General features: G+C 42.2%; 1 protein-coding gene across 7 annotated transcripts in view; it reads right to left on the bottom strand.

The window, feature by feature from the left end:
• The window catches only part of LOC122548881 (receptor-type tyrosine-protein phosphatase mu), a 903,264-nt gene that overhangs the window by 533,866 nt on the left and 344,563 nt on the right, over positions 1-24,835 (bottom strand). For all 7 annotated transcript variants that reach the window (XM_087986678.1, XM_087986679.1, XM_087986680.1 and 4 more), the window contains exons 5-6: positions 23,870-23,985; positions 14,039-14,213 (exon numbers count right to left, since the gene is read on the bottom strand). In XM_087986678.1, coding sequence (XP_087842804.1) covers positions 14,039-14,213; positions 23,870-23,985 — 291 coding nt within the window. The remainder of the gene's footprint in view (positions 1-14,038; positions 14,214-23,869; positions 23,986-24,835) is intronic.

The raw sequence follows: 24,835 nt of genomic DNA, 5'->3' as shown, positions 1-24,835 counted from the left end.
ATCGAGGATAGATGATAGGCGTCAACTGACTGAAAAACCTGAGGACGTTCTAAGACAGTCTGCCGTGGCACTGGGTATTGATTAGGGAGAAGGCAGACACGTGCAATGGTGTATTCTGTAAACAAATCTGGTGCTAAGTGAGAAAAAGATTGGCATCTGGGTTTCCTACTTCATCACCTAGATTTGGAGTGAGTTAATAGCTGACAGGGACCACAGATTGGAAGGCAAGGAAAGACTAATGATAGAAAAGAAGGGAATCAATGAAAATAAAGAAGGGAAACAACCAGACTGGGGAGTGATTTCAGTTGAATCAAGCTGTGAATGGACAAAAGAGGGCAAGAAAACCAGCAAGAGAAAGAATAGCACATTGATATTCTGTAAGTGTGGCTGGTGTTTTACATAGAGATGGCAAATTGTGGCATCCATATTGATTTATCTGTGATTATTTTATTTCTGCATTTGAAACAATAACAGACACATGAATCCTAGCAAAGGAGGAAGGGAAATGGCATCAGACTTCGAACAATTGCATTCCTGGAAGAAATTGAATATGTATTGTGCACTGCAGCTGGTGTTCATTGTTTTTAATAAAAACACAGCATGAAGAGTGGCCGTGAACATTTCAATATTCATTTTCTGCCTCATTATTGATTTATCTTTGTTCCAAGCTGATCAGTTGTAGAACATACATTACAATTTGTACAAATTTTATGATATCTACTTGGCAAATTAATAAGGGAAAACATCAGAGGCAGCAGAACTGGTGGGACAGAACGCAACAAAATAATCCGAGGGATATTTGTCAATATCTTTTCAGTGAAGACAAAATCTCAATGTTGAAATGGCACAGACCAACTATGTTGCTTTCTAACTGAATCTTCAGAAATGATCTTGTCCATAATCAATAACGAAAGAAATATCCCCATATTTTCAAAGGCCTACCTTGTTTTTAACTGCTCTAATCTTGGATATCCTGAACTTCCGCTTGTGGAAATATTCTTTCTGCATCTAAATTGTTCAACCTTTTCATAATTTATTTTCTCAGAGAAACTCTCCTCCAAATCTTTCCTTCTCTAAAGGATAAAGTCCCAGTGTGTTCAATCTTTTCCAACAGCTTGCTGCAAAATCTTGGCTCATGGCTTACCTGGTTTAAAATGTAATTTTAGAATAAAAGTTTTAACAATAGATAAATGGGGACACCTACTTGAGGAAACCGTAATAACTCTGATATAAAGCTCTTTCAAAACAGCTCAGAGTTTGTTACAGTTAAAAATGGCAATTTTATCTATCTTGAAGGTCAGAGTTAACAGTAATAATGCCATAAAAAATAAAGAGTTCTTTATCTTAGTATAATGGAGTTATAAGGCCTGTCCTTACTGCAGTAACAAATGAAATTGTGGATGTAGTTTGCAAATAAAGCTAGAAACCGCATTAGCACAGGGTTCCTTTGTGGACTCAAGGAACCTACAAACAGGGTAATAAAACAACATTAACAATATAAATGATTAACAGGAGTAACAGAATCAAAGAGTCGTGCTGGAGGTAAAATAATTTGTTTATATCTTTTTGAGAATGTCCCATATCATGCCACAAATTCAAAGGGAAAGTTTTGGGAGTGGGAGGTTTCTTTGTTTAATTTACCTGTGTGGATTTACTGTTAAAAGTAAGGAGCTTAGTTTGGAGAGCAGACAAGGACAGTTGCAGGTTTGTTGTGGCGTAGAATCTATTTTACCATACTGAGAGGACCACGGCAGTGAGATTTTACCAGTCTGAGAGAACCACGGCAGTGAGATTTTACCAGTCTGAGAGAACCATGGCAGTGAGATTTTATCAGACTGAGAGGACCACGGCAGTGAGATTTTACCATACTGAGAGGACCACGGCAATGAGATTTTACCAGACTGAGAGAACCATGGCAGTGAGATTTTATCAGACTGAGAGAACCACAGCAGTGAGATGATAGTGAGTTAGACCTTCAGGAAAATAAAATGTTCATTTCACCATTCACCACCACAGAATGTGGGTGAGGGTCAATCTTAGTTTGGATTTCACGTGGTAATGTCAGCTCAAAGCTTTATCTTGGAAAGAAAAGGAGAATTCCACTATGGTCCTCATCAAGTTTTGTGACAGGAAATAGTAAGCAAGGTTATCCTGGAAAACTCTGGAAAAACAGTTAGGTGTCTGTCAGCAACCTAAGCAAGGAATTGAGGCATTCATGAATGTGACAAGGCAGAAGTTTGAGTCCTGAAGAAGGGCTTATGCCCGAAACGTCAATTCTCCTGCTCCTCGGATGCTGCCTGGCCTGCTGTGTTTTTCCAGCATCACATTTTTCAACAGAGGGTTGAGTAGCCAAAGGTCAATGGAAGGGAGGAATTTGGAGGATAACGGAGGGCAATTAAAGTAAATTCTGGAGGGCTATGGCATACCTTTAAGATGGTCCCTGGGGGAGTGAATGCACCATTGAAAATATTTTAATATATTAGGAAATTCTTGGGAGTGAAAACATAAAACTGAGTTCATAATATATAGTTAGCAACAATAATGTTAAATTAGAGTAGATTAGAGTAGATTCCCTACAGTGTGGAAACAGGCCCTTCGGCCCATCAAGTCCACACTGACCTTCCGAAGAGCAACCCACCCAGACCCAGTCCCCTACACTATACTTACCCTTGACTAATGCACCTAACATTATGGGACAACTTACCATGACCAATTCACCTAACCTGCACATCTTTTATGATTGTAGAAGGAAACCCCACACAGACAGAACATGCAAACTCCATACAAACAGTCACCTAAGGTGGGAATCGAACCCAGGTCCCTGGCGCTGTGAGGCAACAGTGCTAACCACTGAGCCACCGTGCCGCCAGCTTACTTTGCTAATTTTTTAAAGGTTGTTTTTCTTTAGATTATGTGTTCTTGTGGTGTGGTTCAATTGTTTGGATTTCTTCTTCAAATAATCTCTCAGTTGTGTTACAACCTTTTTAAATATTTTTACATCCCTGCTGTGTCTCTATGTGCTTTTCACAACATAGAGACCAGAACTATGACAGTGTTAAATACAACCTGGCCACAATTTTCTACATATGTTAAAATAACTTCACTACTTTTCAATGCTATACCACTAGAGATGCATCCCATTGCTTCATTTGTATTTTTAATTGTTTTGCTGACCTATACTGACATTATTAATGGTTTTTCACCAGTATTCCAGATTCCTCTTTTACCACTATCAGTTTTTCATTTTTGAAAGCACAGGCGTTATTTCAATTTTTCCCACCAAATTCCATTACTTTGCATTTATTAAAGTAAAGGCTAATTTGCAAGAGAACTGCCCAGTGCCAATGTTTCTAATGTATTCATGCCTGATGTTGTGTTCTTCCACAGTATTAGCTATACTGCCTTGCTTGGCATTCCCTAAAAATTCTGATATATTTGCAATTCAGAATCATTACAGTCAATTCTGGTTAACAATTGTCCCAGCACCAATCCTTATGGAACACCATTTTCCACTTTTTTTTTTATATCAGAATAGCTGTCTTTTACCCCCACTTTCTGCTGATGTCTTTGAGTCAGTTTGGGATAAGATGCAATTTGGGTACATGTTGACTTTAAGTAAATGCATTCACTCAGACTGGTAGTGGGACCTTTGTGCAAAATATAAAAATTGCTTTCATTACTTTGTTGATTGCTGCTCTATAATGACATGTTAAATGTTGAGTTAAATAACAACTTTACATCTCTATAAATGCACCTTTCATATTTTAACACCACTGTTGAACCATGTAATCAATTGTTATGAGATGGGATGAAAGGCTCCTTGGTAAGCAGGCAGGCTGCACTGTTAAAAATCACACAACACCAGGTTATAGTGCTCCGAAAATTAGTCCAAGGCTAATCCCATGCAAGGACTGCACAAAACACTATATAGGACAAACAGGAAGACAGCTAACGATCCGCATCCATGAACACCAACTAGCCACAAAACGACATGACCAGCTATCCTTAGTAGCCACACACGCAGACGACAAGCAACATGAACTCGACTGGGACAACACTACCATTATAGGGCAAGCCAAACAAAGAACAGCCAGGGAATTCCTAGAAGCATGGCACTCATCCACAAACTCCATCAACAAACACATCGACCTGGACCCAATATACCGGCCACTACAGCGGACAGCTGAAACTGACAACCGAAAGTGGCAGGGACAGGCCACTATAAATGCCAGAGGAAACACCACAGAAGCACTTCACAGGAGGCTCCCAAGCACTGAGGATGTCACCTAGACAGGGGACGAAACGTTTGCAACAAAAATTTCTAGCTCGGCGAACAGAACCACATCAGTTTAACATCTTTTTTCAAAGTTGGTATTTGGTAGCAGTTCAGCTTTCCCTCAATACTGCACTTCAATGTCAAATTTCATTTTCTTTTGTTAATATCTCTTGAACTGACAACCTTATTACACGGAGTCAAAATGTCCTACTAACTGAAGTTGGCATTCAAATTAATATTATTTATAATGTGATCCTTTTAATTCAAATTTAATTCAAATCACTTCTTTGATACTGGTTAATAATTTCTTTCATTTTGAATTCCTTCCTGGTGTACCATTTTAGGGGTCTGGCCATCTTTGAACTTTGATTCAAACAACAACTTGCAATTATATAGCAGTTTTAATGAGGTAAAATGCTCCAATAAGGCACTTCATAGGAACCTTATCAAACAAAATGTGACAAGACTAGAAGACCTAGGTGCAGAATTAGGCCATTCAGTCCATCAAGTCTGCTCCACCATTCAATCAAGGCTGATATGTTTCTCAACCCCATTCTCTTTCCTTCTCTCCATAAACTTTGATCTCTTACTAATCAAGAACCTATCTATCTGCGTCTTAAATACACCCAATGTCTGTGGCAATGAGTTTTACAGAATCACCACCATCTGGGTGAAGAAATTCCTCCTCATCTCAATTATAAAGAGTTGTCCCTTCCCTCTGAGGCAGTGTCCTCAGGTCCTAGTCTTTCTTATTGGTGAGAATACCTTCTCCATGTCCACTCAATCCAGGCTTCTCATATTCTGTAGGTTTCAACCAGATCCCTCCCTCATTCTTCTCAACTCCATTGAGTACAAACTCAGAGTCTTCAACTACGTCTCATATGACAATCCCCTTCATCCCCCGTATCATTCTTGTAAATCTCCTCTGGACCTCTTCAATGCCAGCACATCTTTACTTAGATACTTGGCCCAAAATGCTCACAATATTCTAAATGTGGTCTGACCAGAGTATTATATAGCCTCAACAGTACATCGCTGCCCTTGTATTTTTGCCCTCTTGAAAATGAATGCCAATATTGCATTTGTCTTCCTAAGTGTCAACTGAACCTGAATGACAACCTTAAGAGAATACAGAACCATGACTCCCAAGTCCTTTTGTGCTTCAGATTTCCAAAGCCTTTCCCCATTTAGAAAATAGTCCATGCATTGATTCTTCCTAACAAAATGTATAACCTCAGACTTTGCCACTCTGTATTCTATCTGCCACTTCTTTACCCACTCTCCGAGCCTGTCCAAGTCCTTTTGCAGCTTCCTCACTTCCTCAACAATACCTGTCCCTAAATGTATCATTGTGCCATCTGCAAACCTATCAATAATGTCCTCAGTTCCTTTGCCCAGATTGTTAATGTATGATGTGAATCGTTGCAGTCCCAACACTGATCCCTGCGGATCTCTACCGGTCACCCACTGCCATTCTGAAAAAGGCCATTCTTTGCCTTCTGCCAGGCAGCCAAACCCCTATCTTGCCCCTAACTCCATGGCAACTTGCCATGCAAAGAGGTATTAAGACAGATAATCAAATGTCTGACTAAACAGCTGTTATTGAGGAGAGGCAGGGAGAGAAGCAGAAGGCTTTAGGGAAGGGGTTTTTGAGTTTAGAGGCTGAAGGTATAGCCATCAGTGAAGTGCAGAAATGTGGAAATGTGCAAAAGGTTCAGAATTGGAGGAGCGCAGATCAGGGATTTGTGGAGCTGCTTTGTTTACAGAGAACAGGAGGGCCAAAACCATGGAGAGATTCAAATTTTAATAAGTATATGACGAGATTAGATGTATGCAAGGCAGGTCTTTGCAAACAAAAACCCCTTTGCAGCACTGCTCATAATCAGGTTGAGCCAACGTGATTGCACTGTGAAGCTCATGTAGTGCCTCATCAATATACATTAATGAGCTCTGTCAATATTCATAAAATACATGCAGTATTTTAATACTTTAAGTGTTGTCGGGATTGAAGATTCAACCCGCAAACTGGGCAGGCTCCTGTCATGGGGCATGTACACAGTTTGCAATTATCCTAACTCTATTGCTACTCCATTACTGCTCTTGGAATTATGCCCTTGAGCTGCTCCATCAGTTTCAATGCTGACTGCAAGTATTGTGAGAATTGTAATGTAAAGCTAACAAAAGAAGCTGTAATTATCCACTGCCTCATGAGCAGCGTGTTTGATACTTCGTTGAAAGATCAAAGCTCATCTTGTCACTGCTCTGGAGAGGCCAAGTGCTGCTCCATATGCGAGTGGAAAAGAACTAAAATTAAAACCAAAGGAAGGAGCCTGAGACATGGAAATGAGGGTCGCAGTTTCACAAATATGAACCAGTACAACCACAATCACAAGTGTTCAAAATCTCCCTTTACGTTTTCACACACACGTGGGGAAATCCACCCTACATTCTCCAATCTGGAAGTAAGAGAGACCAATGTTTACCTGAGGGGAATTGATTGCTTCCTTATCATTCCACCACCTCCTCCTGTACCAACTGAACAAGCCTAACAATAATAATCCAGCACTTTGCAAACTGCCTTTGCCAGGAGGTTAATGAAGGGTTTTTGCCCTAAACATTGATTTTCCTGCTTCGCGGATGCTGCCTGACTTGCTGTGCTTTTCCAGCACCACTCTAATCTCAGCTCTGATTTCCAGAATCTGCAGTACCCACTTCTGCCCAGGAGATTAATAAAGCTTTGTGATGACAGTGAAGATGCACCTCAAATCACATTTTTGATGCAAGCTGATTAACACTGCGGGCAGGCATCTTTAATTTTGCTGGAGCAGATGACGCAAAATAATAGTTGATTTTTCGACTTTAATTTCCACCTGCCTCAACTCTCACTCTTGTATGGGCTCCATCCTTAGCAAAACATTTAGAACCTTCTTTGATTCTAACCAGAGTGCCCTTTAACAAACCCAGCTATCTGCTACCATGTTGCAGACAGCTGCTCTGGGAAACTTCCCTGCCTGTGGAAAATCTACCCTCTCCATTCCCTACGCAGCCAAGGCTGCCACTGTGGTCCCAGGAAAATTCAGCTCCCATTTATTTCTCTCCACTGATGCCTTCTGACTTGTGGATTTCGGGCATTTCCCACTTTCATTTTGGATTCCCAGCATCTGAAAGATTTTGGTTTTGGGCGTGTTTGTTTTTATGTGGGTTTTGTTTGAGGAAGGCCTGGCTTTCACAAAAATGTGACCTCTAGTTTCTGCTAGAGAACATTCAGAGTATTTTTACAAAGGTGCCTGGATCGAGCTGTTGTTGGGGTGGTGGGAGGAAGGAGGGAGTTTTGGGGGGGGAGTGGTTTCAGAATGGTTTGGAATTTTTGGCTGTGAACTTACATCATCCATTGACTGTGGTGGTCTCTCAAGATGTACCCCTTGAGAATTGATAGTAAATAGAACTGGTGAAGAAACCTGGTCAATAAGCTGATGTGGAGGCTACTGACACATAATTCATAGTGACTACACCAGAACAAAGGACCACAGATTTTCAGAAATTAATTTTACTTCATCCTGTGGAGTAAAAGGTCAACTATAGCTTTACAGTGATAATAGCCACTGAGTTTGTGCATAAGGAACTATGGCATGATGCCATCAGATCACATAGAGCTACGGTGTAAGTGGGTCAGGGTCCATATATGTCCTCTCTTGCCGTCTATGAGTGGATAGTTTATCCTGAATAAAGATTGCTCACTGACATGGGTATCCTCTATCCAGACCTGATTTCATTACATGATGGCAGCAGTGATCATAACCAGAAATGGCTGCAACCAATAAAGGGTCAGCTGGAGAGAAGCCCAGTGACAGTGCAGTGAAATGAGTGAAGGATGAGGCCAGCCCAGCAAACCAACGGGAGCAAGAGACGAGAAAACTGAAGGGAAGCAAAATTGAGTCAAAGGACTTCAGCACCTCACCAGCAACGGCAAATAGCAAAAGCCTCGGTACAACACTGTCTGCTATCACAACACAAATAACAAAAACACAAGACAATGAAATATCCTTGTCTTTGTCATATTCATCCTGGACAATGCAGCCAGCTTCAACCTAACCCCACACTGGCACCAAGACCTTAGCAAAAACCAATAATTATCAATATGGAACATTGAGAAATGAACTGGTAATGGACTACATCTTAAAGGCTGCATCTTCATGTTTACAGTATAAAGAGGGTCTTACAATGATAAAATGTAGCTTATTTTCATTCATGGGAACAGGGAACTTTCCTGGGTCTACACTATACACTCCGAGTGGATTAAGTTTCTTAATTAGAGAATGACTCATATGCGAGGAGAAAGTGAGGTCTGCAGACGCTGGAGATCAAAGCTGAAACTTTATTGCTGGAACAGCACAGCAGGTCAGGCAGCAAATAGGGAACAGAAGATTCGACGTTTCGGGCACATGCCCTTCTTCAGGTCATTCCTGAAGAAGGGCATGTGCCCGAAACGTCGAATCTTCTGTTCCCTAGATGCTGCCTGACCTGCTGTGCTGTTCCAGCAATAAAGTTTCAGCTCAGGAATGACTCATATGCCACTAACTCAACAGGTGCAACAGGACAAGGTGCAGAAACCTCACTCCCTCTCCCAGCCCTGAGTCTTGACCTCACACTGGTGGGAAAGCTCCACATCAGTGGTAACACTGTCCAGCCAGCAATGCTGAGGGCCATGTTGACTAAAAGGGGCAGACATTTACAACAGACTTGCTGAACCAACATAAGTATATTTCTGCCTGTGGGACAAAAGGGTAAACACAAACTAATCCAATGTGTCGTCATCCAAGAATTTAATGCTACTGTGGAACAAGACACATTCTTCTTGGAGAATGTCATACACCTTCAAGCTAATTCCTGCTACTCTGACGTCATGACTGATTGCAAGAAAATAAATTTTAAATTGGATACAGGGGAAGGCACCTCTATTCTTTCAGACTTAAAACCAAGGATGAAACTTCAATTTCTCCAACGATCTTCCAAGGCACAGGAGGTATGGCAACAAGAAAGCAAGGGTACATGCACAGTCTCCGACACTGTAATCTAAAGTGATTGCCAGAACATCAAAGTTAAGCTAACAAATGCTGGAGACCACCGCGGATCAGACAGCATCCATGGAGAGACAGCAAGCTGGCCTTTCAAGTCTAGATGACTCTTCATCAGAGCTGAAGTAAAGTGTGGAGGGGACAGCATTTATGCTGTAGTTGGGGAGGTGGGGGGTTGGGGAGTTGGTGAGGGGAACAGTGGTGCTGGGGGTGTATGCTGCCGGTGATTACTCAAGCTGAATTAACAACATTGTTTCTTCACCGGCACCCTCCACCCACTCCCCCCATAGCACAAACGCTGTTCCCTCCACAATTTACTTCAGTTCTGATGAAGAGTCATCTAGACTCAAAACGTTAATTTGCTCTCTCTCCACGGATGCTGTCTGATTCACTGCGATCTCCAACATTTGTTGTCTTCAATACAGACTACAGCATCTGCAGCAGTTTGTTTCTACATTGAAATGAAGCATTGGCTACACCAGAACTTTGAAGAATTATACATTAGCTACCTTTCCTTTAACCAATGAGGCTCTGACTGAGAAAATACATAATGCTGATGTTGTACTTTCAGGCAAGTCTGGGATCAAAGCACTGTGCAGTGCCTTCCTATTGATTCCAATTCAGATGCAGGTGGATATATATCGCAGCTTTCTGGGTCCACCCACCCCCTCCAACCCATCAGCAAACCCTCCCCCCACTACCCTCCACCCGCTCTCCCCCCCCCCCCCCACCCCCCATCCCCCTCAACTCAGCCTTCTCCCCATCCAATTTTTGAGGTAATTTTCTCCTGTGTCTCTCTGCATAACTTAGAATCCTTGAACTGAAATGCGGCTCAAACCTTCTGTTTCTGAGGTACTCTGTAGAACAGCTTTCATTAGAACTGAGGAAAGTAAGGGAGAATTAGTGAAAGGTGGTTTAAACTTTGGAAGGAATTGAGGAAGTCATTATAAGCAGCTTCTGCCCAGTGACCAGGGAGTGCAAAATGAAGAGAGCCAGTTTCGTGATTACGTGTAAGATATTTTGTACAAAGAAGCCAGGGCATGAAAGATTGTGTTGCTCCAGAATTCATTGCCAATGTTAATGAATGTAATAGAGAACGTGTCAAGGTTAGACTGTTGGCTGAAGACATAGTGAGTAAAGGGATAAGGGGACAGAGAAGGTACATGGGATTAGGACTTGTATTCCTCATGATATACACTGATTCGACTTTTTGAGCTGCAAGATCTGTTTCTGTGTTCCCAGATAATTTTTATGTAGTGCTGTTCCAAGTTGCCTGTCAAAGACTGAGAGAGCACTACATTCCCAAAAACTATGAATCAAAGCACTACTTTATCCCTATCTCCCTGTGCCATTCCCCTCCATCATCGACTGAACTCAAGAACACATATTAACCCATTTTGTGCGAGAGTGCTCTATCTCAGTAGTAGTAATTTCCAAACGTCTTATGTCACAAACTGAATTCATGTGTTGTCTACATTCTTGTCCTTTACCTGGTCTACTGTTTTTTGTCATTTATATAAATTATATGGATGCAAAAATAGGAGAAATGGTTAGTAAGTTTGCAGATGACACCAAAATGGGAGGTGTAGTGGACAGTGCAGAAGGTTACCTCAGGACCTCGCTCAGATGGGCCGATGGGCTGAGGAGTGGCAGATTGAGTTTAACTTAGATAAATGTGAGATGTTGCATTTTGTAAGGCAAATCAGGGCAGGAGGGTCCTGGGGAGCGTTGCTGAACAAAGTAACCTTGGGGTGCAGGTTCATAGTTCCTTCAAAGTGGAGTCACATGTAGACAGGGCATTGAAGAAGGTGTTTAGCATGCCTGCCTTTATTGGTCAGTGCATTGAGTATAGGAGTTGGGATGTTATGTTGCAGCTGTACAGGGTTGATAAAGTGTGGCACTGGAGAAAACACAGCAGGTCAGGCAGCATCCGAGGAGCAGGAGAGTCGATGTTTCAGGCAGGACCCTTCACTGGGCTTGGGGAGGGGGAAAGGGGCTAAGAAATAAATAAAGGGAGGGGTGGGGCTGGGGGAAAAGTAGGAGGGATGGTGATAGGTGAATGAAGGTAGTTCTTGTGATAGGTCAGTGGGAAGGGTGGACCAGATAGGTGGGAAGAAAGATGGACAGGTAGAACAGGTCAAGAGGGCAGTGCTAAGTGGGAGATCCATTGGGAAAACAGTTTCTGGAGGCTTTGGTCTTGCTGTAGGAAATGGTTGGCCCAGTTTGGTACAAATTGAGACTGTCTCAACTTGGACCAAACTGCTGCCTACAGCAAGTCCAAAGCCTCCAGAAACAGTTCTCCTAATGGATCTCCGACTCTTCACCACCTCTTGACCTGTTCTACCTGTCCATCTTCCTTTCACTTATCTGCTCCACCTTTTCCACTGACCTATCACAATAACCCTCTACCTTCATCCACCTATCATCATCCCACTTACCTTTCCCCCAGCCTCAATCACCCTCCCCTCTATTTATTTTTCAGCCCCATTCCCCCTCTCCTGTCCTGATGAAGAGCTTATGCCCAATACATTGACTCTCCTGCTCCTCAGATGCTGCCTGACCTGCTGCACTTTGTCCAACATCACATTTTATCAACTCTGACTCTTCAGCATCTGCAGTCCTCACTATCCCTTCCTGTGACTGTGCAGGACATTGCTTATGCAATACTGTGTTGGACTCTGCAATACTGAGTTCAATTCTCATTTCCCTGCTATAAAAAAAATGTTGTTAACCTTGAAAGGGTTCAGAAAAGATTCACAAAAATGTTGTTGGGATTGGAGTATTTGAACTATAGGGGGAGACTGAATAGGTTGGGGCTGTTTTCCCTTGAACGTCGGAGGCTGAGGGGTGACCTTAGAGAGGTTTATAAAATCATGAGGGGCATGGATAAGGTAAGTAGCCAAGGTCTTTTACTCAGGGTAGGTGCATTCAAGATTCGAGGGCACAGTTTTAATGGGAGAGGGGAAGTATTTGAGGGTCAACTTTTTCATGAGAGGGTGGTACGTGTGTGTGGAACAAGCTGTCAGAGGAGGTGGTGGATTAGATTAGATAAGGTCCCCTACAGTATGGAAACAGGCCCATTGGCCCACCAAGTCCACACCGACCATCCAAAAGGCATCTGGGTGGGTATATGAATAGAAAGGGTTTAGAGGGATATGGCCAAATGCTGGCAAATGGAACTAGATTTATTTAGGATATCTGGTCAACATGGATGAGTTGGACCAAGGGGTCTGTTTCCATACTATACAACTCTAAAGCTCAATGACTGAGAGGAGGACACACTTGCAACAAATGACTGACTGTGCTGTTCTGTTCCAGATTAATTTGACATACTGAAAAAAAGAAAGCAATTTGCTTTCTCACAGCTGAGAAGAATGTTTCCACCAATTACAATTTGTGGGGAGAAAGACAAATTTTAAAAAATGAGAAAAGATATTTTGTCAAATCTTTGTTGATAGCACAGCTAAGTCAGCCTGCCCTGTTGTGAGAACACCTTTTGTTAGCTAATTACCCTGTGGAGCTTTTCCGAATTCTCCATTGAAAGAGAAGGAGTAGTGGGTAAGTGGGATTTATGGAGCGATAGAAAAGGTGAGGGAGGAATATGGGATAAAAATACAAAGAGATGCAAAGGTGTTGTGAAGCCTTGTGCACGGAATGGAACGGTTGGCTAGCAAAACTGTCATTTCCCGGCAGTCTTCAGCTTGTTTCTGTTTAGCCCGAAAATTGTTCACATTGTTTGAAGAAGAATTGAATCTCCAAAATATCTCTCTTTGGCAAACTCCTACGGTGTCCATTTTGAAACGGTCTTTCTGCCAGTTTCAAATTGATTCTATTCACAGACAATAAATCATGTAATTTCAGAGCAATACTATCAATTAACACGTCATTACAACAAACTTGCAGACTGCCAGTTTTTACTGCTGATGACTTTGAGGGGCTCACAGTGACTACGCCTGCAACAATGCCTGCAGCTTACTGAGAGTTAGAGTCAGTTGGAGACCGGAATTTTCTGTCTTAAAAGCAGAGAAAATTTTTATGCTTTCTCTCTTTCAAATAGTTACGTTAATAGCCACAGTGCCAATGAAGATCATCCTGTGCGGAATAATCTTGGAATGAAGAGTACCAATACTATTTCGGTCCTTGACAGTGTGTAGTAAACATATAAAACTTCTAAACTTTAATTATGCAATGTCTATCCAAGTGGCTCAGCTTCCAGTGGGTACATGTTTAAAGAGAATCTGCATTTCAAAAGCATATTACAAAACTGTGCCACTATTGTTGCAGCACAAAAGGAAACCAAATTTAAGTTTCTTGCCCAGCTCACGCATCCCTTGTGGACATAACGCCCAGCTATGCCCCCAGTTTGCTGTAAATACTGTGCACATCCAAATCCTAATAATGACCTTGCATGCATATAACCTTAACAATGGGTGCAACTTCCATTAACGCTTCCTGTCTCCAGAGATGCTGCTGAGTTTCTCCAGCACTTTCTGTTGTTCCTTTCAGGTTTCCAGAAGTTTACCTTTATCCAACAATGTTCTGATTTTTATTTGGTCAGTGAGCTTTGTGAAAAGTAATCTTGGTGCTGCATCAACTTTCTTTCCAATTAACAAGGGCATTCTCATCAGAGGCCTGGGAAAACAAACCTCACGTTAAGTGGAAGAGGATAGAGAAATCACAAACAAACCTTTCACAACTAACTCGGCATAGTTGGAAACACCGGAGCCTCCCTGGGATTCAATCACGCAGCGATAGTGGTCAGTGTCACTCCGCATAGTGTTCGCCACATTGAAAGTTGCTACAAATCGACGGTAATTCAGCACCTTGGTCTCCTTCATGGGAGTGTCCTTCCCACTGCGTCGCTGGAAAGAAAGGAAGGAAATATGAATTAACTAGTAAAAGGAAAATGCACTCATTCCATTGTTACATACAATCAAACAATACTGTCTTTGCCAGGGAGGAACTGATGGCTAAACAGCAATGGCTCAACACAGATTTCAGTTGAGCTCTCCCATAAGGAACTGACAGGATGGGTGCCATTAAGGCTGTGGGCTGAGTTTGATGTTGTTTTAAAATTCATTCGTGGGATGTGGGTGCTTCTGAAGAAGGACTTATGTCCGAAACGTCGATTCTCCTGCTCCTCGGATGCTGCCTGGCCTGCTGTGTTTTTCCAGCACCACATTTTTCAACTTTGGTCTCCAGCATCTGCAGTCCTCACTTTCTCCTGTCTCTGTCTAGGCCAGCATTTACTGTCCACCCAGTTAAAGTCAACCACATTGCTGCGATCTGGACTCACGTGTAGGCCAGACCAGGTAAGGATAGCAGTTTCCTTCCCTAAAGGATATCAGTGATCCAGATGGGTTTTCTAACAATCAACAATGGATTCATGGTCACCATTAGACTTGTAATTCCGGAATTCTTTTTTATTGACTTCAAGTTCCACTATCTGCCGAGGCGGGATTTGAACTCGGCTCCCCAGAACATTAGGAGACAGTGAGGACTGCAGATGCTGGAGGTCAGAGTCGAGAGTGTGGTGCTGGAAAAGCACAGCAGCATCTGAAGAAGAGGAGAATCGATGTTTCGGTCAAAAGTTCAGGGTTTTTGACTGAAATGTCGATCCTCCTGCTCCTCAGATGCTGCCTGACCTGCTGTGCTTTTCCAGCACAACATTCCCCTGAACATTACCTGAGTCCAACGATAATACCACGAGGCCATTGCCTCCTCATTGCATAGGTGGCCTGTAAAACTATTCCAACCAACCCTGGGAGTTTCTCAGCCACAACATTTGTTAGAATCATTGTGTCTTTCCCTCCCATTTGGTGATTCGGGATCTGTCCCCTGGGAAATCTCTCACCTTGTCTTGACTTACAACAAAACACCTGGAGTGAAAAGGTATGCGCTTTTCCTGTCCTCTATCTTTACCCATTCTAGCCTCACTGAGGTATATTATGTGCAGCTGGCAGAACGGGTGATATGAAATGATTAACTGACCAGTTAGAATTAGTAGGCCTCGCTGCCTGAGTATATGCTTCCAGGTTGGAATCTCACTAGCTGAAAGCACACATTAGAGCCATTTTGCCCCACTATGTATGATGGTCCAGCTACTTAGCTAACACTTATACAATTTTCACAACCTGCAGTGCTAACCAATGCACTAGAAAGACACCAACTCCAACCCACAGTCTCAGCCACAGAGGAGTTAAATTTCTTTTGTCTCATGTCTGAAGGTTAGATTTATAATCAGCCAAAGACTCCTGCCGCAGATCTGAGCATCCCTGCTGTGAGTGTGTCGATACTGTTTGAAATGATCAGGTTCAACGATGCCATTCTCTGTCTGAGTTACCTGGTGGCACAAATGATCCAGGCTCACAAATAACTAATAAGCACTTAGTCAAGGTAACAAAGGGCACCTGGTGCTCACGTAATCATACACATGCAAAGAGCTTCCCAACCAAAGCAGGAAGAGAAATGACAAGTGACTATTAAGATATTCATAAAGCAAAATCCACTGGGAATTGTTCACAGCTCACAGCTGCTACATAATAGAAAGCATGGGTAATTAAGAATAATATATTTGATTTTACATGTCCTTTTGTACCCCGCTGTTCTTTACAAGTTGCGCCAAGCAGCCTGTCAATGAACACAACAGAGTCTGACCCTGCCCAGACTAATCCTCTATCAAGATGTCAGCCATGATTCTCAACTCTCAATTGGTCATAGAATCATACGGTACAAAAGAGGCCCTTCTTCTATCCCAACAAAACTACATGAGATGTACACAAGGTATCCAGGGTATTTTGGTAAATTGGATATCAAATTGGCTTGGTCATAAAAGATTAAGGTAGTTATAGGGGGTGTTTTTCTGACTGGAGGTCTGTGACCAATAGGGCTCCACAAGAATCAGTTGTGGGACCTTTATTGCCTGTAATATATATAAATGATTTGGATGAAAACGTAGGAGATCTTATTAGTAAGTTTGCAGACAATAGGAAAGTTCAGCGGTTTTGGGGAGCAAGGAAGGTTACCAAACAGTGATAGAGTTATACAGCATGGAAACAGACCATTTGGTCCAACTCATCAATGTTGGCCAGATATTCTATCCTAACCACCTGAGGAGGGGGCAGCACTCTGAATGCTAGTGCTTCAAAATAAACCTGTTGGACTATAACCTGCCAGTCCAACACTGGCATTTCCAAATCATAACTACCATCGATGCCACTAACTGCCGCCTTAAAGAAGATCGTGCATATAGACACAGAAGTCAAGTTTCGACAGAAATGCAGGAAAGCAGGAAAGATCCCAAAAGGATTACAGATCACGAACCTGCTCAAGTTGACCTACAACACAGACTACACAGAGAGACTTTGTCACCGTACCTCTCGCAAACTCCTCAATCATCTCGTGCACCAATTCTACAGCAGGTGCCACAACCTTGAAACTAAGATGGAGTCTACACACTTAGCCTACACCCAGGACACAGCAGTACAGTTACAGGACATTGCCAAACAGGCAAGACAACAAAACTACACCACGCACATGCACACCAAGAGCAAGAAACTGGAGAAATGTGGCATCACCACCAGCAGTAGCCAAGCCCACCCTGGCACCACAGTGGATAATGGTATCACCGAGGGGAAGTTGATCGTCAACTTATCAGACCACACCCTTCAACCAGAAGAGATTGAAGTTCTTAACAGAGGTCTCAATTTCTGCCCCACCACCAAAATGGACCCTTTGGTTCTTGCAGCACATACGGAGGAGTTCACCAGATGAATGAGACTCCGGGAATTGTTTCAAGATGCCAGCAGTGATCCCAGTGACCCACTGAGGAATCAGACCAGTCATCACAGGGATCCATAGAGGAGCGACCAAAGAAGGAGTCAACTTGGACCTCACCGGAGGGCCGCTGCCCTGGGCTTGACATTTATGCTCAAACCATCAGGAAATATATAAATGCCAGATTCATCAGCCGTACCCTCAAGGTAGAGCAAAACATCACCCATTCACAATGCAACGCCGTCCATGCTCTCACAACATTGTCCTCAAACCAACAGATAAAGAAGGAGCCATCATCATTCAAAACAGATTACTGCAAGGAAGTGTACCGACAACTGAACAACAGGAACACTACAGGCAACTACCGGCCGATCCAACCAAACAGCACACCTACAAACTAAACACATTGATCAGGACTTTGGATCCAGTCCTTCAGAGTTCCCTACGTGCCCTTATCCTACATACTTCTCGCATATGACTTCTACTGCCTTCCAAAGATACACAAAACCAACACACCAGGACATCTCATCGTATCAGGCAATGGGACCCTGTGTGAGAACCTCTCTGGAATGTCCAAGGCATCTTGAAACCCATTGTTCAGGGGCCTCCTCAGCTTCTGTTGTGACACAACAGATTTCATACAAAAACTCAGCATCCATGGACCAGTCAAACCGAGAACATTCCTCGTCACAATGGATGTTTCAGCACTTTACACCAGCATCCCCTACAATGACGGCATCGCGGCAACAGCCTCAGTACTCAACACCAACAACTGCCAATCTCCGAGCACCATCCTACAACTCATCTGCTTTATCTTCGATCACAATGTCTTAACCTTTGACAACCAGTTCTTCATCTAGACTCATGGAACAGCCATGGGGACCAAATGTGCTCCTCAATATCCCAAGATTTTCATGCACAGGTTCGAACAAGACTTCTTCTCTTCTCAGGACCTCTAACCAACACTATACACCAGGTGCATTGATGACATTTTCTTCCTCTGGACACATGGTAAGGAGTCACTGAAACAAGTACATAGTGATATTATCGAGTTTCATCCCACCATCAAGTTCACCATCGACTACTCTCTACCATCTGTCTCATTCTTGGATACATGCATCTCCATCAAGGATGGGCACCTCAGCACCACACTCTACTGCAAACCCATGAATAACCTCATGATGCTACACTTTTCCAGCTTCCATCAAAACACATTAAAACAGCCATCCCTTATGGACAAGCCCTATGCATACACTGGATCTGTTCAGATGAGGAGGAACGTGACAGGCACCTGGAAGTACTCAAGGTTGCCCTCATAAGAACGGGGTATGATGCTCAATTCATCGACCACCAGTTCCGACGTGTCACAGCAAGAAACCGGAATGACCTTCTCAGGAGACACACACGTGCTGCAACCGACAGGGTATCCTTCGTTGTTCTGTACTTCCCAGGAGCTGAAAAACTACGCCATGTTCTTTGCCGCCTGCAACACATTATCAATGAGGATGAGCCAAGACCTTCCTCACACTGCCACTGCTCGCCTTTAAACAACCATCAAACCTCAAACAGATCATTGTTTATAGCAAACTGCCCGGCTTTCAGGACAATACCATACAACATTGTCACGGTAGATGCTGCAAGAAATGTCAGAATGTTAACACAGATACCACTATTACGTGTGGGGACACCTCCCACCATGTACGTGGCAGGTACTCATGCGACTCAGCCAATGCTGTCTATCTCACATGCTGCAGACAAGGTTACCCTGAGGCATGGTACATTGGCAAGACCAAGCAGAGGCTGCGGCAACGGATGAATGGACACTGCACAATAATCAACAGACAGGAGTGTTCCCTCCCAGTCGGAGAACACTTCAGCGGTCTGGGACATTCGACCTCGGACATTCGGGTGACCGTCCTCCAAGACGGACTTCGGGACAGACTACAACACAAAGTGGCTGATCAGAGGCTGATAGCCAATTTGGTACCCATAGGGAAGGCCTCAACTGGGACCTTGGGTTCATGTCACACTACAGGTGACCCCATTACACTACACACACACATATATATAAGTTTGTGGGGTGATTTTATACTTGCAGAATCACATTTTACTTTGCTCAAACACTACATGGATCCATGTAAGATTCTGTGAATCCACGTTTTAGATTAGAATCAGTCTGAACATTGTGGCACAGACTGTCTCACACAGGGCACCTCACACCTTCAATGCAATCTGGACCAACATGACACCAATTGTTAAAGTTCACTTGAGAATATAACTTTTAAAAACGTTTTGCGATTTACATATGAAAGAATTGAAACCATTCTAAAAAATTAGAGACTTAACAAACAATCCAGGTCTTTTTCAATATATAATTTCAGTTTCATCACACTGTAAACTTTTGCTATAAATTCTGTGGCTTACAATCTTATTCTCCACAACCACCTGATAAAGGAGCAGCGCTCCGAAAGCTAGTGCTCCCAAATAAACCTGTTGGATTATAACCTGGTGTTGTGTGATTTTTAACTTTGTAACCTAATCTTGTCCCATTTGGCCCATATTCTTCTAAACCCTTCCTATTCACATATCCATCCAGATGCCTTTTAAATGTTGTAATTGTACCCACCTCCAGCACCTCTTCTAGTAGCTTATTCCATACAATCACCTGCATGAAAAAAATTGCATGTCCCTCTTAAATCTTTCCCCAAAGGATACCGCAGGATATAGATCAGTTGGAAAGTTGGTTAAAGAAATGATGGATGGAGTTTAATCTGGACAAGTGTGAGGTGATGCATTTTGAGAGGTCACATGCAAGAGGAAAGAACACAGTGAATAGCAGGACACTTAGGAATACGAACAATACAGAGGGATTTTGTAGTCCAAGTCCATAACTCCCTCAAAGTGGCAACCCAAGTGAATAAGATGGTGAAGAAGGCATATGGCATTCCTGCCTTCATCAGTCAGGACACTGAGAATAAAAGTTAGCAAGTCATGTTGCAGCTGTATAAGACTTCAGTTAGGCCACATTTAGAGTATTATATGCAATTTTGGTTCCTGCACTGTCGGAATATGGTGGGAGGCATTGCAGAGGGTGCAAAAGACGTTTACCAGGATATATCCTGGATTGGAGTGTATTAACTAGAAGAAGAGGTTAGACAAACTTGGATTGCTTTCGTGAGAGTGTTGAAGGCCATAAGGATGACCAGATAAAAGTATATAAAATATAAGAGATATGGATAGGGTGGATAATCAGCATCTTTTCCGCACAGTGGAAATGTCAAATACTAGGTTTACGGTGAGAGGGGGAAAGTTTAGAAGAGATGCGCGAGGAAGGGTTTTTACATAGAGGGTGCTAGATGCCTGGGATGTGCTGCCAGTAGAAGCAGACACATGAACAAGCAGGGAATAGAGGGATATGGACTATGTGCGGGCAGATGGGTTAGGTTTAGAATGGCATCATGGTCAGTACAGACATAGTGAAGCAAAGGGCCTGTTCCTCTGCTGTACAGTTCAATGTTCCATGTTCTAGACCAATTTTCCAAACATTGAGCCATAGCCTTGAATGGTGAGTCATGGGTTTAAGTTCTACTCATAATGCAATGTTAAAAGACAATTTTAACCTGGCATTATGGCTTCAAGAACATTACATAAAGAACAGATCATCTGGCCACGTTTCATTAATGCTTATGGGAGTTGCTAGATGTAATTTAACTGCCACATTTTCTACACTGTAATAGTGATTACTTTTCAGTATTCCTCCATGGGACATAAAGCCACTTTGACATGTCATGAGGTTGTGAAAAGAGCTATATTCATGCAAATTTTTCCCTTTGAACGTGTAGAGGGATAGCAATCAAGAAAGGTCCCCAGTTTCATTTCCCTCCCTAACTCAGAGAGACTGAGACAAATTAAATATCTGCCAGAGTTCACCTGAAAATCTACATGTGGATTTTGAAAGCTAAAAAAAACTGTTTAATTTAAAATGAACCCAAAGGACACAATTTAGTAAATGTAGTGTATGTATCTACTTCAGAACTCAAAGGGATCTAATAAAATATGAATATTCTTACAACAGAAAGACATCAATAATGCCTGTGTTGAGATACACAGTAAAGACCTATCATGGCTTGCAAAATGGTCACTAGTGCCAGACAGGCTACTCAAGACTTAACAAGCAGCATCCTACATGTCACTTCTTCCTTATTACTCCTCGTGTATCTTCCACACTCACTCAGTGATTGCCTCCTTTCTCAGCTTCACAGCAGTACATCAGGTTGGTGGTTCAGCAGTTATGTAGTGAGGCTGTGACAACAGCTACAGTGCTTTAATCACCAAAGTAGTGAGGCCGATTTATAAGCTGATTTTTTTTCATTACCACTGGATGATCATTTTAAAATAGAAAAAAAAAACTTGCGTGCAATCTAAAATATTTTATAATAGTTGCATCACTGAACACCCAAAATCTCCTCAAAGAGTATACATTACAAATATGAAATAAATTGGAATTAAATGTAACAAATACATCTGATGTGACATTCACACCATCAGTATCATCATTTAATGGTACTCTTTGTCTGTTTTGTCTTACCTCTTCCTCTCCTCTAAGTGGTTGTTTATTATTAGGACACAATCTTTAGCTCTCAGTGTCCACACGAATCAACATTAGCTAATTTAATAAAATTCTATCTCGGATGAGGAACTTCAATTATGCTCATACACAGGAGCTGAGTTTTTCCTCCATTCATAACTTATAAGGAGTTGTTCAAAGTGATGAGGTAAATAGAGTAAATAGAGAGAAATGGTTTCCAGTGCTAGAACAACCATGAAAAATAGAGCAAGTGGGTTTATTATATGGTAAGGTTTGCCTCCACTGGGACATTTTACTGGATACACCCAGTAACTGAGTGTGGATATCATGGTATTAAAGGATTCAATAGATGTTTATTACAATCAGTTATAAACAAAGAATACATAGAATATAGAACATAGAACAATACAGCGCAGAACAGGCCCTTCGGCCCTCGATGTTGTGCTGACCTGTAAACTATTCTCAGCTCGCTGCCCCCTACACTATCCCATCATCATCCATGTGCTTATCCAAGCATTGTTTAAATCTCCCTTATGTGGCTGAGTTAATTATCATGTAGGGCATTCCACACCCTTACCACTCTCTGAGTAAAGAACCCTGCCTCTGACATCTGTCTTAAATCTATCACCCCTCAAATTGTAGTTAAGCCCCCTCGTACAAGCTAACGTCAGCATCCTAGGAAAAAGACTTTCATTGTCTACCCTATCTAATCCTCTGATCATCTTGTATGTCTCTGTCAAATCCCCTCTCAGCCTTCTTTTTTCCAATGAGAACATATCACATGGAATAGGTACATGGAATAATATTCATCTAATAGGTTACAAAAAGGAGCAAGTGTCCAGTAGTGAGTAATCCTGGAGAAAGGAGGCACATGAGACCTTTATATCCTTAGGTCACATGCTATGATATGGTGTTGATATTGTCGTCATATCTCTTATAGATTTACTGATATATTGCCCTTGAGACATATCACAATGTGCCTTTTTTTGTTTAGGAAAAGCCCTTGAAGGAATAAGAATCACTTTTGAGCACTGAGCCATTAAAATCTTGAAGTCACTGCCAAAAAACAAATTGATTATATTTATAAAGAGAAAGCATTTCTGTCCTATTTAAAAAAGTGGTTTTCCCTGGAGCATCAGAGGCTGAAGGATGACCTTATAGAGGTTTATAAAATCATGAGGGGCATGGATAGGATAAATAGACAAAGTCTTTTCCAAGGGGTGGGGAGTCCAGAACTAGAGGGCATAGGTTTAGGGGAGAGGGGAAAGAAATAAAAGGGACCTAAGGGGCAACTTTTTCACACAGAGGGTGGTACGTGTATGGAATGAGTTGCCAGAGGAAGTGGTGGAGGCTGGTACAATTGCAACATTTAAAAGACTTCTGAATAGGTATATGAATAGAAAGGGTTTGGAGGGATATGGGCCAGGTGCTGGCAAATGGAACTAGATTAAGTTGGGATATCTGGTCTGCATGGACGAGTTGGACCGAAGGATCTGTTTCTGTCCTGTACATCTCTACGACCCAAGACTCTATTGGAGTGGATTGTATTGTTCATACACAGAACCTACATAGGCACATACATCCCAATGACTAGCAGCTCATATCAAACAACATGTTTCTTCGGCTGTTCTCACCAAGCAGTGTGCTGACTTAGCCAGCCCATGCTTGGAAAACTCAGAGCAATGTGTCCAACATTAGATGCAATTCTTGTGTTTGGACAATATTTACAGAACATTCCCAAATGTGCTAAGAATTATGCTAACCATCAACTTAAGATTAAACTAATGTTTGTTAGTCAAGCTTGCAATGTGACTCACTTGCATTTGCTAGAAATAATATAACGTTATATGTGAAGACCAACAGGCAAAGGGAATTTGTCCAGTCATTGCACCTTTTCAATCAAATAAAAGCATTGGTACAACTGCTCCCTGTTGCATTTTTCATGCCATTGTGTTGACCAATTATTCTGTTTGCCAACCATTCTGTGCCAACTTTCACCTGCAGTCTAAGTTGTTGTTCCCTTTAAAGTGTGATATTCTTGCATTGCTCATGGTGTATGCAAGGGGATAAGCTTTGACAGCATGTCTCCTGTTCAGCAATATCAGAGGTCTGTGCTACCAAGTGACTGTTAATATCCATTTAATTCTTTTTTACCTGTAGCCACAGTTTGTCAGAGAATGTGGTCTGTCCATTGGCCATACATTGGAAAGTCGCATTCTGCCCAGCATTAACTTCTACATTTTGCAGGCGACGGAAATGAGGAGATTTGGCTGAGGAGGAGAAGAAGAAGAATAAAGTTAAATGTGTTTTCAACAAGACCGAGAAAACATGCACAGTACCTCACAGCCCATGTGCAATATTATGGGAATCATGTTGATTTTCCAGCTCATGTCACTCAAGAAAATGCTCGGAATTCGTTCACAGAGACTTAAACATTTTTATACAAGGAATACTAAATGCAAGTGTCGGAAGCAATTAAGACAGCAAATGAAATGTTGGCTTTTATTGCAAGGGACACAAGGATAAAGAAGTCATGCACCTCTACAGGGCTTTGATAAAATTAAACCTAGAATACAGTGTGCAGTTTTGGAGTCCGTGTTTAAGAAAGGAGCTATTCTGGGATATTTAGGAACTCTGCTGTATGGGTTCATTAAGGAATGAGAAGGTTGAAGGGCTGGGGAAATTGGGTCTGTAATCTCTAACATTTAGAATAGGAAGTGACCTCATTGAAACATTTAAGAAGGGGCTTGCCTCGGTAAATAACGGGAGGTGTTTTCCCGTGGCTATGAACTGTAGAACATGGGGACACAATCTCAGAGTATTGGGCCAAACATTTCAAACTGAGATGAGCAAAATGTTTTTCCCTCAAAAGGCAATGATTCTTTGGAATTCTACATCCTAACAGGTTGTAGAAGTTCCAATATCAAATGTATTTAAGGCTGTGCGTAGATAGATTTTTGGTCATTCAGGGAATCGGAAATGGGGAGTGGGCTAAAAGCGGAGTTGATCAGCCATTATTGTATTGAATAATGGAGCAGGCTGAACAGCCCATGTGGTCTCATCCTGCAGCTAATTCTCTTCCTCTTCAATTTGAATGATGGTTACAAATATTTTCCTTCA

The sequence above is a fragment of the Chiloscyllium plagiosum genome, unplaced genomic scaffold, assembly GCF_037043375.1.
Source record: "Chiloscyllium plagiosum isolate Xiang-an unplaced genomic scaffold, Cpla_swu_hap1 HiC_scaffold_4, whole genome shotgun sequence".
NCBI lineage: Eukaryota > Metazoa > Chordata > Chondrichthyes > Orectolobiformes > Hemiscylliidae > Chiloscyllium > Chiloscyllium plagiosum.
Note: the sequence above shows the minus strand (reverse complement) of the source record. Positions and strands in the feature narration are given on the sequence as shown.